At 45.6% G+C, this 15,305-nt stretch overlaps 1 protein-coding gene across 9 annotated transcripts in view; it reads left to right on the top strand.

Moving 5' to 3' along the window:
- Nucleotides 1–15,305, top strand: part of LOC147629628 (Sodium Bile acid symporter family) — a 137,456-nt gene that overhangs the window by 96,312 nt on the left and 25,839 nt on the right. For all 9 annotated transcript variants that reach the window (XR_015267739.1, XR_015267738.1, XR_015267737.1 and 6 more), the window contains 4 exons: nucleotides 7,995–8,073; nucleotides 8,153–8,211; nucleotides 8,383–8,451; nucleotides 9,024–9,137. Coding sequence is in view for 5 of the 9 variants with exons in the window: in XM_086811137.1 (XP_086667263.1) it covers nucleotides 7,995–8,073; nucleotides 8,153–8,211; nucleotides 8,383–8,451; nucleotides 9,024–9,137 (321 nt within the window). In the remaining 4 variants the exon portion in view is untranslated. The remainder of the gene's footprint in view (nucleotides 1–7,994; nucleotides 8,074–8,152; nucleotides 8,212–8,382; nucleotides 8,452–9,023; nucleotides 9,138–15,305) is intronic.

Genomic DNA, 15,305 nt, shown 5'->3' with positions numbered 1-15,305 from the left:
GAGGAAGGCATTCTCTAGGAGCTAGGGAAGCTGCAATTCCAGGGGAGAGGGTGTCGGAACTCATGACATGGACCACAATGTTGGTGGCCCGCTTACCAACTTACCCTCACGACTTCAGGGTGTCTCAGTGGGTGACACATGCCTTATCCAAGTCCACCCAACATAAGATTCAAGAGAGTCGGCCCCCACCAACTACATTGTTAGGATTCTAGGAGCTAGTCTCTCAACTTGAAAATGCACGACTCATGTTTGAGCATGATGTGGGCTCTGTACATCCAACAGTGACACCACTGGATGACCCGGTTGCTTAGCTGAAGCGGGAACTCGAGGCACACAAAGTGAGCCGAAAATCTCCGAGCGGAAGTACCCTGCTCCAACTCGAAAGGGAGATTGAGGAATTGAAGACTCAACAAGAAGCCAAGAAGGGCATGCGGTGTGCTATATGCGAGTCACTTGAACACAACGTCCAAGAATGCCCAAAGAGTAGGTACTACTTGTTTTGCGAAAAAGGAGGACATGAAGACATAGACTACTACTATCTAAAGGGGTTCCGTCAACTTCATCAGCAACAAACCCCTCACCCCGCCTCGACAGCCCCCAACCTAGCCCATTACGCCATAGTTGTCCTGCATGACTGGGGTTCTAACCGACTGTGGATTCCTCAAGAGCATGGTCCACGGGAGCTAAAATTGGAGGAAGGTCTCGACCAAGGGATCCGTGGTGCCACAGTAGCCCTCACTTCGTCTTCCACATCTCAGAAGGTCACCTCTTGGCCTATGCAGGAAGGCGGCCTTGATTGGCTTTCGGCAGCGGAAAGCCTAACATTCTACATGGGGGAAGTCATTGCGGAGAGTCCCCAAGGAGCAGGGTCAAACGAGCCCATCCAAGTCTCCACCTTGGGAGGACCCATCTCGAATTGAGCCAAGCATCGCTACAAGAAGAAGAAATTTTTCTCTCGCCACCACACCTCTGCCCAACTCCCACGTGCAGAAGGTTCCATCACCCTCCCAACCCCCACTCCCTCACCAACATCCGCGTTCCTCCTGGCACCCTTCCCTTGTCGAGTCTACTTCACTGCTAAGCAAGCCTAGTTACCCTCATGCTCCACACTATCTATTCCACCATCGCCTTATTTCATCTCAGTCATCCTCAACCTTACCTCCTCTTCTACGTACACCACGAGGGCCACCTTTGACTCCCCTTCCCCTTCTACAAATGCACCACGGTTTCCCTTGATCCTCACCCTTACCTCCTCTTCTTCCTACTTCACTGCTAAGCAAGCCTAGTTACCCTCATGCTCCACACCATCTATTCCACTGTCACCTTATTTCATCTCGGTCATCCTCAACCTTACCTCCTCTGCTACCTACACCACGAGGGCCACCCTTGACTACCCTGCCCCTTCTACAAATGCCACCACGGCTACCCTTGATCCTTACCACAAACACTTGCTTACCTCCTTGCTATCTTCACCCCGAGTATGGTACAGGATGGAGCTAGCTAGGTTGCATATCATGATTGTATACTCCATGCATATAGCTTTGCATTCTCCTAGTAGTAGAGCTCCATCCCCTCCACCACTCATTGTACTTATTGCACACCCAGATTCAGCTTTTTAGTTCAGTACTTTTTCATTTTGTTGGGATGACAGAGGATACCCCATGCAGGTACACCGATTTGTCTCATAGGCCGAGTTCGGTCTTTTGGAAGACGTTAATAAAATCTTTCTTTCTTTCTTTCTTTCTAGCACCATTGGCCATTTTGGTAGGCAAGTGCCCCCTCCTATCTCTGTTGGCCACGCTAATAAGCCTCGTCCCAATCATTTACTACAAGGCAACCATAGGTTGACAACTCCTGGAACCCCATCATGTGGGAGTCTTTTCTCTCACTCTAGGCCACCATTCACCACCCGATCACCACCTCTGTGAGTTGGGCATGACACTGTGTTAGGAACCTGCAACAAGCTCAACTCCCACGGTTTCTGTAACCAGATGCAAGCCCCACCCACCTTGCCAGACAAATTTTCCTCTTAGTCTCTCAAAAAAACAAAAACACACTTCCCCCTTTTCCCCTTGCCTCCCCCTTCCCGTCGGATTCACCTCTTTCACACCTGTCGTCTTGGTCTTACTCTCCTACTTTCCTACTTGAGTGAGTCTCCTCAACCAACCGACAACTCGGCTCCGGTCTTGTCCGAGTCCCCCCATTCCCGTTGACTCGGAACCCCGCCACCGGTTCCGTCGGCAGCCTCCCAGTCACCCACCTTTGTGACAACTCATCCCCCTCTTTGCCCCTCTCACCGCCTCGCCCAACTTCTTCTCTCCTCTTCTCGTAATTCGACTGCCCCCCCCAATGACAAGAAGAGTGAGTTCTTTTTGCTAGAAATTCACGACTTGGGCCATATAGTGTCCAAGGAAGGGGTCATGATGTCTGATGGACCCAACCCCCTTGTCGACCCACCTCAACCCCCGTTGTCAACTCCACCAACCCGCCCTCTCGATTCACCTCAACCCTCCTTCTCGACTCCACTAACCTTCCCTTGTACTCGACTCCACCTCTCACCCTCCCTCACGACTTACGTGACCTCAACCCCCCTCCAACAACCCCCCCTGTGGCCTCGCTCAAACCCTCAACTCTACTCCCTTGTCGACTCCCCTCAAACCCCCTTGTCGACTCACTCCTCTCACGACTCAGCTGCCCAAACCCTCTCCCATGACTCTATCCAACCCCTCACGACTCAACCAACCTCACCTGCACCCCCTCCGGACTCAACCCAAAGTCCCCCCTCTTCACTTCTTACAACTTGGCCCCCTGCAGCCCTCTTCCATGGCTTGACTCCAACCACCCCACCTCCCCCTTCACACGACTCGACCCTCCCACTCCCTCCCTCACTCAAACCCAATGCCGACCCCCTCACAACTCGGCTGCCCCGACCCCTCACGCCTCAGCCAACCTCACCCCCTTTTCAACGATTCCACCCAAACCCGACCCCCCTCACGACTCAACTCAAAAATCCCCCCTCCATGACTCACTCCAACCCAAACCCTCCTGTCGACTTGACTCAACCCCACCCCCCTCACGACTCAACTCAGCCCCCCCTCACGACTCAACTCAGCCCCCCCTCACAATTCACCGATCCCCACTATCAGTGGCCCCATGTCATCCCGCCGCACACCGTCCTCGACAGCAGCTGTATCTTTCCTCTCTGCCTCCCCATCCTCGACATTAGCTGTCTCGTCCCTCTCCACCTCACCATCTTCTTCGACAGCAGCGGTATTTTCCCTTTCCACCTCGCCACCCATCCACAGCAACCTCTCCAGTTCCCCCCCTCCATGGATTGCTCGCGGGACATCCTCGTTATCCTCATCCGCCTCTCTTTCAACCATGGTGACCACTGTCATTCCTGCAATCGACACTACCATCGCTTCTGGAGGGGCATCCTTGCTTGCACCTACTCTAGGTTCTCCACACGAGGTGCCTTTCCGTTGTTATCAGGAGGACGACACCGAGTGCATAGAGCTTTGAGATCCCCATTTTCCCATAGTGCTCCAGATTTCTTGGTGGTAGATCTTTCTTGCCTATGGTTTCTCGACCCTCCAGAGCAGCTATCCTTGCCTCATCCTTGTCGAGCTTGTTGTATAGTTCGGGGTCTGGACCTCCTCTCTATTGACCTCCACATCTACTCCACCTACCTCACCGACTACATTTTTGAGCTCTTCAATGATCGCCGTCGCCAGAGGGATATTCATAGCTCACCCACCTCCACTCTTCATCTTCCCACAACACCGACGAGGTGGTGGTACTACATGATTTGGTGGAGCAAGCAAACTTGAGAGCTGGTCTCTTTACGAGCCCAAGCAACTGACCTAGAAACCCTCCAATAGTCCCTCCACCCTCTCTAGTTCCGTCTCTCTGACTTCTTCATCTACTGGAGCACCTAGCACTGCTTTTGGCAGCACTTAGAAACTACACTATCATGAGGACATTTTCAGTTTTATGCTATCATTGTATATACCAGCTTTTTATGATGTTGGCACTTTTTCGGAAGCGGAGGTGCACCATAATGGTCACAAAGAGAGGTGCACGCACCGGCATTGAAGGCACCGACTAACACTCCAACGGGCATCTCCTAGAGATAGGAGATTCTACCACAGGCTGCCACCTCTAGGTATCTACCAAAGATAGGAGATGCCACCTACTCCACCGACTTCACTACGTCTTGCCGGATTGCTTACACAACTCTTCCTGAAGGACATCCTTCATGCTTCATCCTTTATACCACATTGTAGCCTTAGCCTAGGTGTGCTATAGTCACTTGTCATCAATTTGAGCTATGTGTCGTCCTCTTCACTGTGACCTATGCTGAGTGTGCGCGGTACAGTGAAGGACATGTAACAGTGATCTAGAGTAGTGCAAGTGTCTTCCAGCTTCTTGTTCCTTTGGCAATCTTGTTCTCTTGCAATTTTGTCACTTGTGTTGTGTTCCGCTCCATAGTGTCTACTGGTACCTTTGTTGTGTGTCGTGCTCTGAGCATCAGAAGAGTCACCACCTAGTGTGCCAGGCAACAAACCCTGCTACACTCAGAAAGCAAAGGGTATAGACTCTACCATCCGGCCACAAGGTGGATTTTGGCGAGTAGAGATGTAATCTTTGTTGAGAACTTAGTTCAGCCCATGCTTTTATGTGATACACTTCCACCTTTGTATAATGCCGGCAACCATATGTGGATTAAATCAGTCCATACTGGCCGAAAGTCAGCTCAAATTTTAGTCCACAGATCAACCTATTGATGATGCAATTATGAATGATGTAGTGGATGAGGAAAGGGCAGCCATTAGGTGTCCAAGAGTATGCCAAAGTGGCTGGTGCAGCCATTGCGGGACAACAAATTAGCTACTCCTTCACATAGCAGGACACGTACAAGGTCTCATTATGCATCTTATTCTCTCGTGGATCATGCTCTTTACTCCTTGTACAAAAGAAGGACATGTTATTCCGTATGTGTGTTGATTATCAAGCATTGAACAAACTTACTATCAAGAATCATTTTTTAATTCCACGCATAGATGACATTCTTGATAAGCTCGATCGGTTAGCATACTTTAGTTGCATAGATTTGAAGAGCGGGTATCACCAGTTGTGTGTGGTACTAGAGGATGTGCATAAGATGGCATCCGGATAGCATTTGGACTTTATGAGTATCTGGTTATGCTATTTGGTCTCACGAATGCCCCGCCAACATTCAACAGAATGATGGATCGCATTTTCCAAGAGCATCGGAAGTTCAACATTCAATAGAATGATGGATTGCATTTTCCAACATTCAACAAAATGATGGATCACATTTTCAACAGAATGATGGACCACATTTTCTAGGAGCATCGGAAGTTCACAAGTGTGTTCTTTGATGATATATTGGTATTCTCCAAGAATGAACAGGAACATAGGGCGCATTTGGCCGTAGTTTTTAGAGAGCTTGGCATGAGGATGGATCCCGCTAAGAAAGATGCCATTTGTAATTGGCCAGAGTTGGCATCCTACATGAAGTACGAAGCTTTCTTGGTCTATGCTCATGCTATTGGCGTGCCATAAGGTATTTTTCTTGGATTGCCTCGCCATTGCATGAGCTAACAAAGAACCGTCACTTAGGGAAGACGTTCACAGCCCTTACGACATCCGGTATGGTAATCGTAAGGTGGTTGAATGGTTTCATGCACATGGAGTTATTTCAGTACAACCTAGGCTCTCCGCAACTCGACCTCGCTTGACAAGAGATCGAGTGGATCATCCGGTTGGATCTTATTTGGCCTACACATATGCCAGACTTGGGTGTCATCATCAGAGATTGGGACCAAGCGTGAGTCCTATAGAGAGCATTTTTTGAGTCCTATGGATTCTTTGAGATCCCAAAGTACATGCAGATCCACATGTCACATGCTATGTGCAACATGATTGGTGAGCTCAGGGTATCCTCCTCTAAGTAGAGATTGGGAGAGCCAAGAACAACCCACCAAAGGAGCGGATATGCTGAGTATGCACCATAGGGGAGGTAGAGTACGAGGTCCGCGTATTATGAGATATGAGAGATTTCACAGCCTCTTCAGGGAGGGGTTCTGGCCACTGGCACTGGTGATGCAATATGAGGACTAGAGATGTCTCAGTATGTACCTGATCGAGCTCAGACCACATAGGGACGGAGTATTGAGATGTGACATGGGTACCCGCTTTGCGTACATGGTTTAGGATTAGTTATCACGAAAAACCTGAAGATTAACGGCTGATCTGAGACTTTGAATCCATGCACATAAGTCTCCTTAATGCAAGATGTAGATTAGATAAAGAGATGACCTAACCTACTGATGTACTCATATGCATGACTTATTTACAATGGAATAGAGATACTCAATGGTAGCACAGCTCCTGAGCTCTTCATAACTCAATGATGAATGATTGAATGATCAATGAAAGATATGACCCTCAGCCATAGCCATCTATTTATAGTGACTTTTGGGCAAGTTGGCTGGCCAACCCTAATCTAATGGTGCACACCATAATAATAATAATGCTGTCCACACTTGGCTTTTCATTTGGCACATGGACAAGAATACAATGACTTAGCACAAATGCCCTTACATACACATGAATCTGGCCACACACTCAAAAGTTGGCCAAAGGGTAGATGCATGTCCACATCACACCTCGGGAGAGTGTGCACGTGACATGAGAGGACGTGCTGAGGGACAAGCCCAACTCATATAAGACATTGCCCAGAGATCCATCACTGATTTTTTCACAGCACAAGCACTCACATTAGCCACCCATGCCAACACTGCTGCATCGACAGCTCATACCAGCCGTACACAGGGGCCGTATTCACGTCCCAAAGGAGTCTTGAGTCAGCAGGCCTCCTCCATCTTACGTGCCAAGCACCCCCGACCCATAGCACCAAGGATCTCCACCACACAGATCCATGAGATTCTCCGATGACATGACATGCCCTCACCATACCCTAGTCTGCCATCAGAAGGCTATTAGAGTTGTGTTTCAGTTTTGAGTTTTCATGTTCTTTTTTAGTTACTATATCTTTCTTTCTTTCTTTCTACCCCAAATACTTGAAAAACATAAATATTTTCTTTCTTTTTTGAGCATGTTGACAGTTCTAGCTATCATGACCTTTTAATGCCATTGCTCATATTAACAGAATTTTTTTTAGCTGGTTTGAGAGCTCTTGTGTTCTCTGATTATAGCACATATACTCCAGAGTTATGAATGACAAGCATTGTCACCTCATCGAGATGCTCCTACTCCTCCACATACTTTAGTCTGATCTTGAATCTTATCAGTGACTATGTACCATCTGCCAGCCTCCCTCTGGGCTCTTTGCTCATCCATATGGAACATGACATCTTGTATACCATGTGTTAGGATGGTTTTTGGAGTCGACGAAAGACAGTGTGCCATTATAGCTCTGAAGTCCACACAGTTTTTATTTGGACATCTGGTATACCAAAATCCGCATAGTTTTATTTTGGACATCTGGTATACCATGCTTATCTATATGGTACATGACATCTGGTATACCATGTCTTAGTGAATTTTTCTTTTTCTGCAGTTGACAAAGATAGTGTGCCATTATAGCTACAAAATCCACATAGTTTTTATTTGATCCCATCATCATGCAAGAAACAAAATAAATGATTTAACTCTTTAATCAAAACCTAGGACATGATTTCTTATATGTTCTGGTAAGCATATATTGAGATGCATGGTGAGTGTACAAAGCACAAGATCGACCTTTCTTTTATAGATGTCTTGATGGATTCGTTCATAAAGATCCCATCTTTCCTACGTAGAATTGCTTTCCCAGATGGTTGTACATAGTCTTTTCTCTGCATACCAATCAATGCATGAGTGGACATACTCTATGTTGTCCTCCTCCTTTTGAAATCAAATTTTTTGGTTTTAAACTCAGCTATCTGGGTCCTACTGTGTTGCAGGTCTCCGCTCTTTTCTTAACCCCTTGGGTTGCAGTTTTGGTTCTACAAGTTCGTTTGGTACCTCAGGAGCTTGTCACTGGTATACTCTATGATGGTGTCAGGAAAAAAGCAGATCTTAATCATGATATTAATCTACATTTTGATGGTTAATCCTTTAGGTTTGGCTTTGTTTTGCTGTGTACCAACTACACTATCAAGTGGCGTTTCTTTGACTCAGGTGCATGCAGTGCCCTTTAATCTCAAACCTGCACGTGTCCTGTAATTTTTACAAGTTCAGGCTTTTCCTTTTGGAAACTTTGAACATCTTTCTCTCTAGAAAAGGCATACAAAAGGGAAAATAAACAATCCCATCAAAAATTACTATCTGATTCCCTAGATCCTTGAGCAGGTGGCTGGAGCAAATACAGCTTTGGCTTTATCATTAACATTAATATCAAACCTTTTGGGTATCCTGACGGTACCTCTCTCTCTCTCTCTCTCTCTCTCTCTCTCTCTCTCCACATATTGTATTCATTGCAGGGCTACTTTGCAACTTTGTAATATGGTCCCTTGTAAGGTGTTTTCTCATGTGATGTTTTATCTAGGTATCTAGTTTGTTTTTCTTTCTTCCATCATATAGTTACTCTCTGGATTCATTATAACACTTTTGGTCCATAGACCCTTTGGTCTTGTAGACGTTAATACAATTTCTCTCTCTCTCTGTCTGTCTCGTCTCTCTCTCTCTCTCTCCTATGAGTCACTAAGGATGGGTACATTGAGAGAGCTGGATATGTCCACCGACGCATGTCTTGTGCCATGAGAGCCAGGAACAATACTTGGGTTGGCTATGCTTATGTATGCAAGAATGCGGATTTGAAACAGACAAGATTGGAACATACAAGATTTCTTATTCAAGTTATAACTTCTTGACTGGGTGCTTCAAGTTGGATGATTCATTTGTTAGTGAGACAGGCAGTTAAGTAATTTCTATTTTGAAGTTATCTTACTGAATGCTGTAATACAATTTGTTACAAAATTTTGTACTTGCAGATGCCTTTCATGATATCAAAACTGGTCGCTCACGGTTTAGGGATCTCTATACCGTCAGGTCTACTCATGAAAAGCCTTGTGGAGACGTTAGTAGTACCATTGTTTCTTGGCAAAGTATATCTACAAAGCTACCCTACTTCTATGTTTTGTGTGTGTGTGTGTGTGTGTGTGTGTGTGTGTGTTTTCATAAGGTGTTCTTGTTTAACGCTCTGGTTATACAAAGCTTGCTAGTATTTGGAATCTTTTGTATTGGAACTTAAAATTTCTATCATAAGATTATTACCGGCGTAGCTCATTGCTTAGTTTTAATAAATGATGGTTGTTTCAGATGCAATATGTATCCATGTGTATTTCCTAAAATTTCTTTACCACAATTATAAAATTATGTATCTGCACATGTGTGTACATTAAAACCAAGCCATGGCCGAAGTGGCAGCTTGAGAAGTGGCCTACCAAGAACTCCACCACAAAGACGCCCTCATCACCCATGCACACACTGAAATCCATAAGTTGGAAACCATTGCCTTGGATGATGCCCCTTTGGAAGGGCGCAACCAAAAGAAGTTGGACATGCTTCTCTCATGGGCCACTGACCTCGACACCTTTCCAACCATGAGTTGCTTCCGTGGGATAGCCTTACCCTGATTACCCTAGCCCTTTACTTGCTTCAATTTAATTTTATGGGACCCTATCTCAACCCTCAGCTTCCATTACGGAGGAAGATCACTTCCTCAAACTCATGGCACCACCTGGCCTCAACTAGCCCATCAATGAAGAGCTGCTTCAATTGGCCATGTCAGCCATGAAGACCCTCATTCGCCAAGGAGTGAAGTCCACCTACCGTCAGTTATGTCACATCTCTAACAACCAATACAACCCGTAGGGCATCCTACGACTATATCTAATAGTCTACACTTACCTCGAGCAAGCCTTCGCCATCTGGAATGCCACCATTTACACCATCTATGTGGCTTACCTGCAAGACGTTTCCATTGACGAGGCACTGGAAGCCTATCCCTTTTTCCAAAGCCACAAGCCTGCAGATGAAGAGGATGACCTTGTTGGTGACCTTGAAGATTCCTCAGAAGGAAAATTGAGTAGGACCCAATCTTCTCTAGAAGAAGATCCATATCGATGAGGCATACTCTCCTGGTAGTTTGGGCGAGAAAGCAAATACCCGGGAGCCAAACCCAGCCCCAGTCATGAGCGAGTTTGAAGCCACCCTACCCACTGCTTCACCTGGACCAACTCTACATGCCACCAATAACGCTCTTGTCAATCCATTCGGATCATCTTCCATGGGAGTGCCTACTTCGTCCATAGTTCAACTCCCAAGCCTGGAGCTTCTTCTCTAACTCGACCACATCATCAACCGCATCTGTGAGCCCCCCATCATCGAATCATTTCATGAGGGGCCAGACCTCAATGAGGCACCACTGCCAACTACTCAAGAAGAAGCCGGTGAAGACGATGGGAAGGACCTAGGGGTGTCCTTGCCTATCCCAATGTGCGGGATCTCACATTCTAAGACAACTTTCATAATAGCGTTGATACACCCATCAACATAGCCGAAATCTGTCTGGTGGTTCAACACATGGCTCATCTCTTTTCCCAATGGATGATCGACCACCTGCACACACCAGAGGAGGTTGGCAGTGTTGATCCCAGGGACTATCCCGTCGCAAGTCACATAGGAGTCTAGCTCGAATGATGCATGCCCTATCTCCTCGGTGATGGCTAGCAAATGTGGTGAGAGTACATGGCCGCCTCTAGAGAAGTCTACATCGACTCCACCTCAGGTACATGTCAATCAAAAGAAGGTGGTCCTAGCATAAGCTCTTGCACATGGAAGACAAAGGGCCCATCTTCAACTTCTCGTACATTGATGGCCCCACACCACTCACCACCATGGAGATGGGGCCCCGAACGAAGAACTTTAATGACCTCTACTACACCAAGATCCGTGACCCCACTATCGTGGTCACATGCTGGTTCTTCTGGCTGATCATCCTCATACTTGAGGAGGTGCCCAAGAACCAATGGACAAAGAAAGAGCTGCTCGTCTTTGACCTCAATGAAGGTCCAACTTTTGCCAACAAATAGATCTTTACAGCATGGTTAAATACTTCCAGCGTCACAAGGTGGTCACTTTCAAAGACATGCTAGATTTTGGGTTCTCAAAACCTTTGATATCATGCGGCGATCTGGTCATTGGCTTTCTCGCAAGCCCTTCATCATGTACTTCTATGAGACTGACAGTATTTTTGAAACCAATGCGGGTTGGTAAGTCTCCCTCCATGCCAGGCCTTGTCTACTACCTTTTAATTCTTTACGGGCCCAAAGTGAGTACAAAACCCTAATGTAAGGGTGCCCCAAAAAATTTTTGACACTAAGAAATACATATTCATTTCCTTGCAGTAGAGCTCCCCTTCTTTACTACTCTTGCTTGCTTGTGCTCTATTGAATCTTGCATGCTTGATGGATGCTTGCTAGATAGGTTTGATTGTGGGTTGTTCCCTCTCTTTAGCTTCTTCTTCATCCGCCTTTTGTGATAAGCAATCACCGCGAAGGACATTCTCTTCTTGCCTCCATCTAGGCACCTGCGGGAAGGCAAGTATGGGATCGAAAGGTGGAGATGCTTCCGATCCAGATTCAGGACTACAAAGATACTCTGGAATGCTATGTTATGCACCTAGAAAATGTAAACTTGTTATTAGGGATGGAGTGGTTTAAGACTCTTCAAGTCCAGATAGATTGGTCTAGTCATATTTTTTCTTTTCAGCATAGGGACACCCATTATAGTATTTTAGGTGATTGTATTCACCCCTCTCAAGGACCTCTTGTAACTACAATTGATTTTGGAAATATAATGGATTATTCTTTGTATACCGCTTTCCATTGTGTATTGATTCCACTTTCTTCATTTCTCATACCTTCCATGGATGTCAATGAATTAAGTGTGTTTGAAAGCAAAGAATTACAGAAGATACTTGATTCGTTTCAAGACGTATTTCCTAAGGAACTGCCATCGGGTTTACCACCTGAACAGGCAGTAGATCATCGTATTGACTTGATCCCTGGTGCTCATCCTGTCAGTATTCCACCTTACAGGATAAGCCAAGCTGAGGAAGATGAGTTGGCTAAACAACTCGAAGATTATTTGAGGATGGGCCAGATCCGTCCAAGTAAATCACCTTGGGGTGCACCTGTGTTGCTTAGGAGAAAGAAGGACAACACCTGGAGAATGTGTATAGATTACAAGAGATTGAACAAGCTGACCATTAAGAACCGTTATCCTCTCTCTAGATTAGATGACCTGATTGACCGGTTAGCAGGAGCGAAATATTTCACAAAGATAGATTTACGTACTAGCTATCACCAGATACGTATTCATGAAAGGCATGTCGAAAGAACCGTCTTTCGGACTAGGTATGGCCATTACGAGTTTCTCGTATTACCTTTTGGGTTAACCAATGCTCCAGCCACTTTCCAGCAAATGATGAACGATCTTTTTCATGAACATTTGGGGAAATTTATAGTGGTGTTCCTGGATGATATTTTAATATATAGTCGTACTCTTGAGGATCATGTTAGACCTCACGATTGTCTTATCTATTTTAAGACAGAATCGACTATATGCTAAATTAAGTAAATGTGAGTTCTTTATGACCGACATCATTTACTTGGGACACAAGATCACTAGAGATGGTTGAGCATTGACTCTGACCGAGTTCAGAAGGTTCTGGACTGGCCTATACCGCGAACAGTGAAACAACTTCGTTCTTTTCTCGGTTTTGTTGTTTTTCTTTGAAAATTTGTACGGGAGTACTCTCAGCTCACACTACCGATGACCGACTTATTGAAAGGTTGTGGACGTAAGTCAAATCAGCCTATCACTTGGAATAACGATTTGGATATGGCCTTCAGACTTCTGAAAAATAAAGTCAAGGAAGCACCTATCTTAGCATTACCCAATCCTAGTCGGCCTTATGTTCTTGAAACTGATGCCAGTGACTATGCTATCGGGGCTGCTCTATTTCAAGATGGTAGACCAGTTGCTTTTGAAAGTAAAAAGCTAGACGACACTCAATCTCGTTGGCCAACCCTTGAGAAGGAGCTTTATGCTGTGATTCATGCTCTCAAGGTTTGGCGACATTATTTATATGGCTCCAAGTTTGTGGTATTGGACTGATCATCAGTCAATCCAGTATGTGTGTGATGCGGATGATTTGAGAGGAAGGAAAGCTCGTTGGGCTGAGTTAATGCAAGATTTTGATTTTGAGATTCGTTATTGAAAAGGGTCCATGAATAGTGTTGCAGATGCGCTTAGTCGAATTCGAGAGGTGAATACTGTGTTGTTCACCGAGATTTCTACTGACTTATTTCAGTCATTGAGAGGGCTTTGCAGGACTGATAGTTATTTTGGTCCATTTTGGCAGAAGATCCAGGACGGGAGCTCATTGATTGACCAAGACTCAATGACCGAGCAGTCTACTATTCAGGCTGCAGAAGGCCAGTGGATGATTCGGAATGGTTTACTATTCCGTAATAACAAAATTTGTGTACCACAGATCCCGGACATTAGGTCCAAGATTCTTAAGGAGTGTCATGACGCCCCTTCTGCTGGACACCTTGGGGTACACAGGACGCTATCATTAGTGAAACACACTTTTTATTGGCCAAAGATGAAAGGATATGTAGAAGATTATGTTCTTAAGTGTCAAATTTGTCATGCAAATAAAGCTGAACGCTTTAGACAGGCTGGATTGTTGCATCCTTTGCAAATCCCAGGTAATAAATGGGAAAGTATTTCCATGGATTTTATTACCGGATTGCCAAGAACACATCAAGGCCACGATTCTATTTGGGTTGTGGTAGATCGCTTGACAAAAATGGCTAGATTTTTACCGACCCGGAAGACTATTACAGCTATGCAATTAGCACGACAGTTTATCGAGCAATTGTTTTGACTATACGTGTTACCGCAGGACATAGTCAGTGATAGGGACTCTAAGTTTACGAGTGATGTTTGGAAACTTGTTTTTGAGAAGTTGGAAACAACTTTGAATTCGAGTTCCTCTGATCATCCTTAATCTGATGGCCAGACTGAAAGAGTGAATCAGATTTTGGAGGATATGCTTCGAGCATATGTATCCAAAAGACAGAGTTCATGGGAGGATTATCTTCCTATGTTAGAATTTGCATATAACAGTACTAAGCATATAACAGTACTAAGCATACGAGTACAGGTTTTAGTCCTTTCATGCTTATGTATGGTTTTCAACCTAGATCACCTGTTACAGTAGGATTCTTAGGACTTCAGCATGATAGAGCACGTAATTTTTTGCAAGATATGCAGGAAATGTTACAAGTTGCGAAGGAATCTATTAGAAGTGCTCAAGACCGAGACAGGTTTTATTCTAATAGACATCGTTCACCCAGAGAGTTCTCTGAAGGAACGATGGTATATTTGCGATTTCCGAAAGATTCCGAGACTTTACGGACGGGTCGATCTCCGAAATTATCCCCTAGATACTATGGACTATTTCGTATTACACGACGGATTGGTTCAGTTGCATATGAATTGGATTTGCCTTCTCATGTGAAAGTTCATCCTGTATTTCATGTCCTTAGACTTAAGGAAGTACTGGGGGGAACGGACCAGTTAGTTACTCCTCAAGAAATTATAGATGTCGAGGACATGACATTTGTTTTGCACGAACCTGAAAAGATTCTTGGATTTCGTGAAAGAAGATTGCGTAATACGCTTTATCACGGAATACATCGTGTTGAGGAGGACGCTACATGGGAGACATTAACTACTCTTCAGCGAGATTACCCTGGCTTTTTAGTGAGCTCAGGAGTGAGCTCTTAGAGGAAGGGGAGTATGTCATGTGCACAGTGTGTATCTACCGTGTGCTACACGCACACAAGACTAGCTTCGAGGTTTGGGGAAGCTTGGAGCTAGGCAGGCTGATTGGCGAGCTAAGTTAGGGATGGACTAACAGCCGGGCACCCAAGTATGGACGGGCGGGCGCCCAAGTGTGGACGCTCGATGACCGGCCAAGAGCCTATAAAAGGGTGGCCAAGGTTAGTCATTAGTCATATAGAGAGTCTCGCGAGTTTGTGAGAGCTCTATGGTCTTGGAGCCTGGATCTAGTGCAGACGTGCACTTGCTTTACGCAGCCGAGGCCGGCAGCAATCTCGAGGCCCGTGAGGGTAGCTTCGTGGCGGTATGAGACGTCGCAAGGTGGAGATTGGTCGGTACGTCAACCTAGTTAG

This window comes from Cibotium barometz, chromosome 17 (genome assembly GCF_041138505.1).
Source record: "Cibotium barometz isolate CiBa-2024 chromosome 17, ASM4113850v1, whole genome shotgun sequence".
Lineage (NCBI taxonomy): Eukaryota > Viridiplantae > Streptophyta > Polypodiopsida > Cyatheales > Cibotiaceae > Cibotium > Cibotium barometz.
This window is presented reverse-complemented; position numbering and strand designations above follow the sequence as displayed.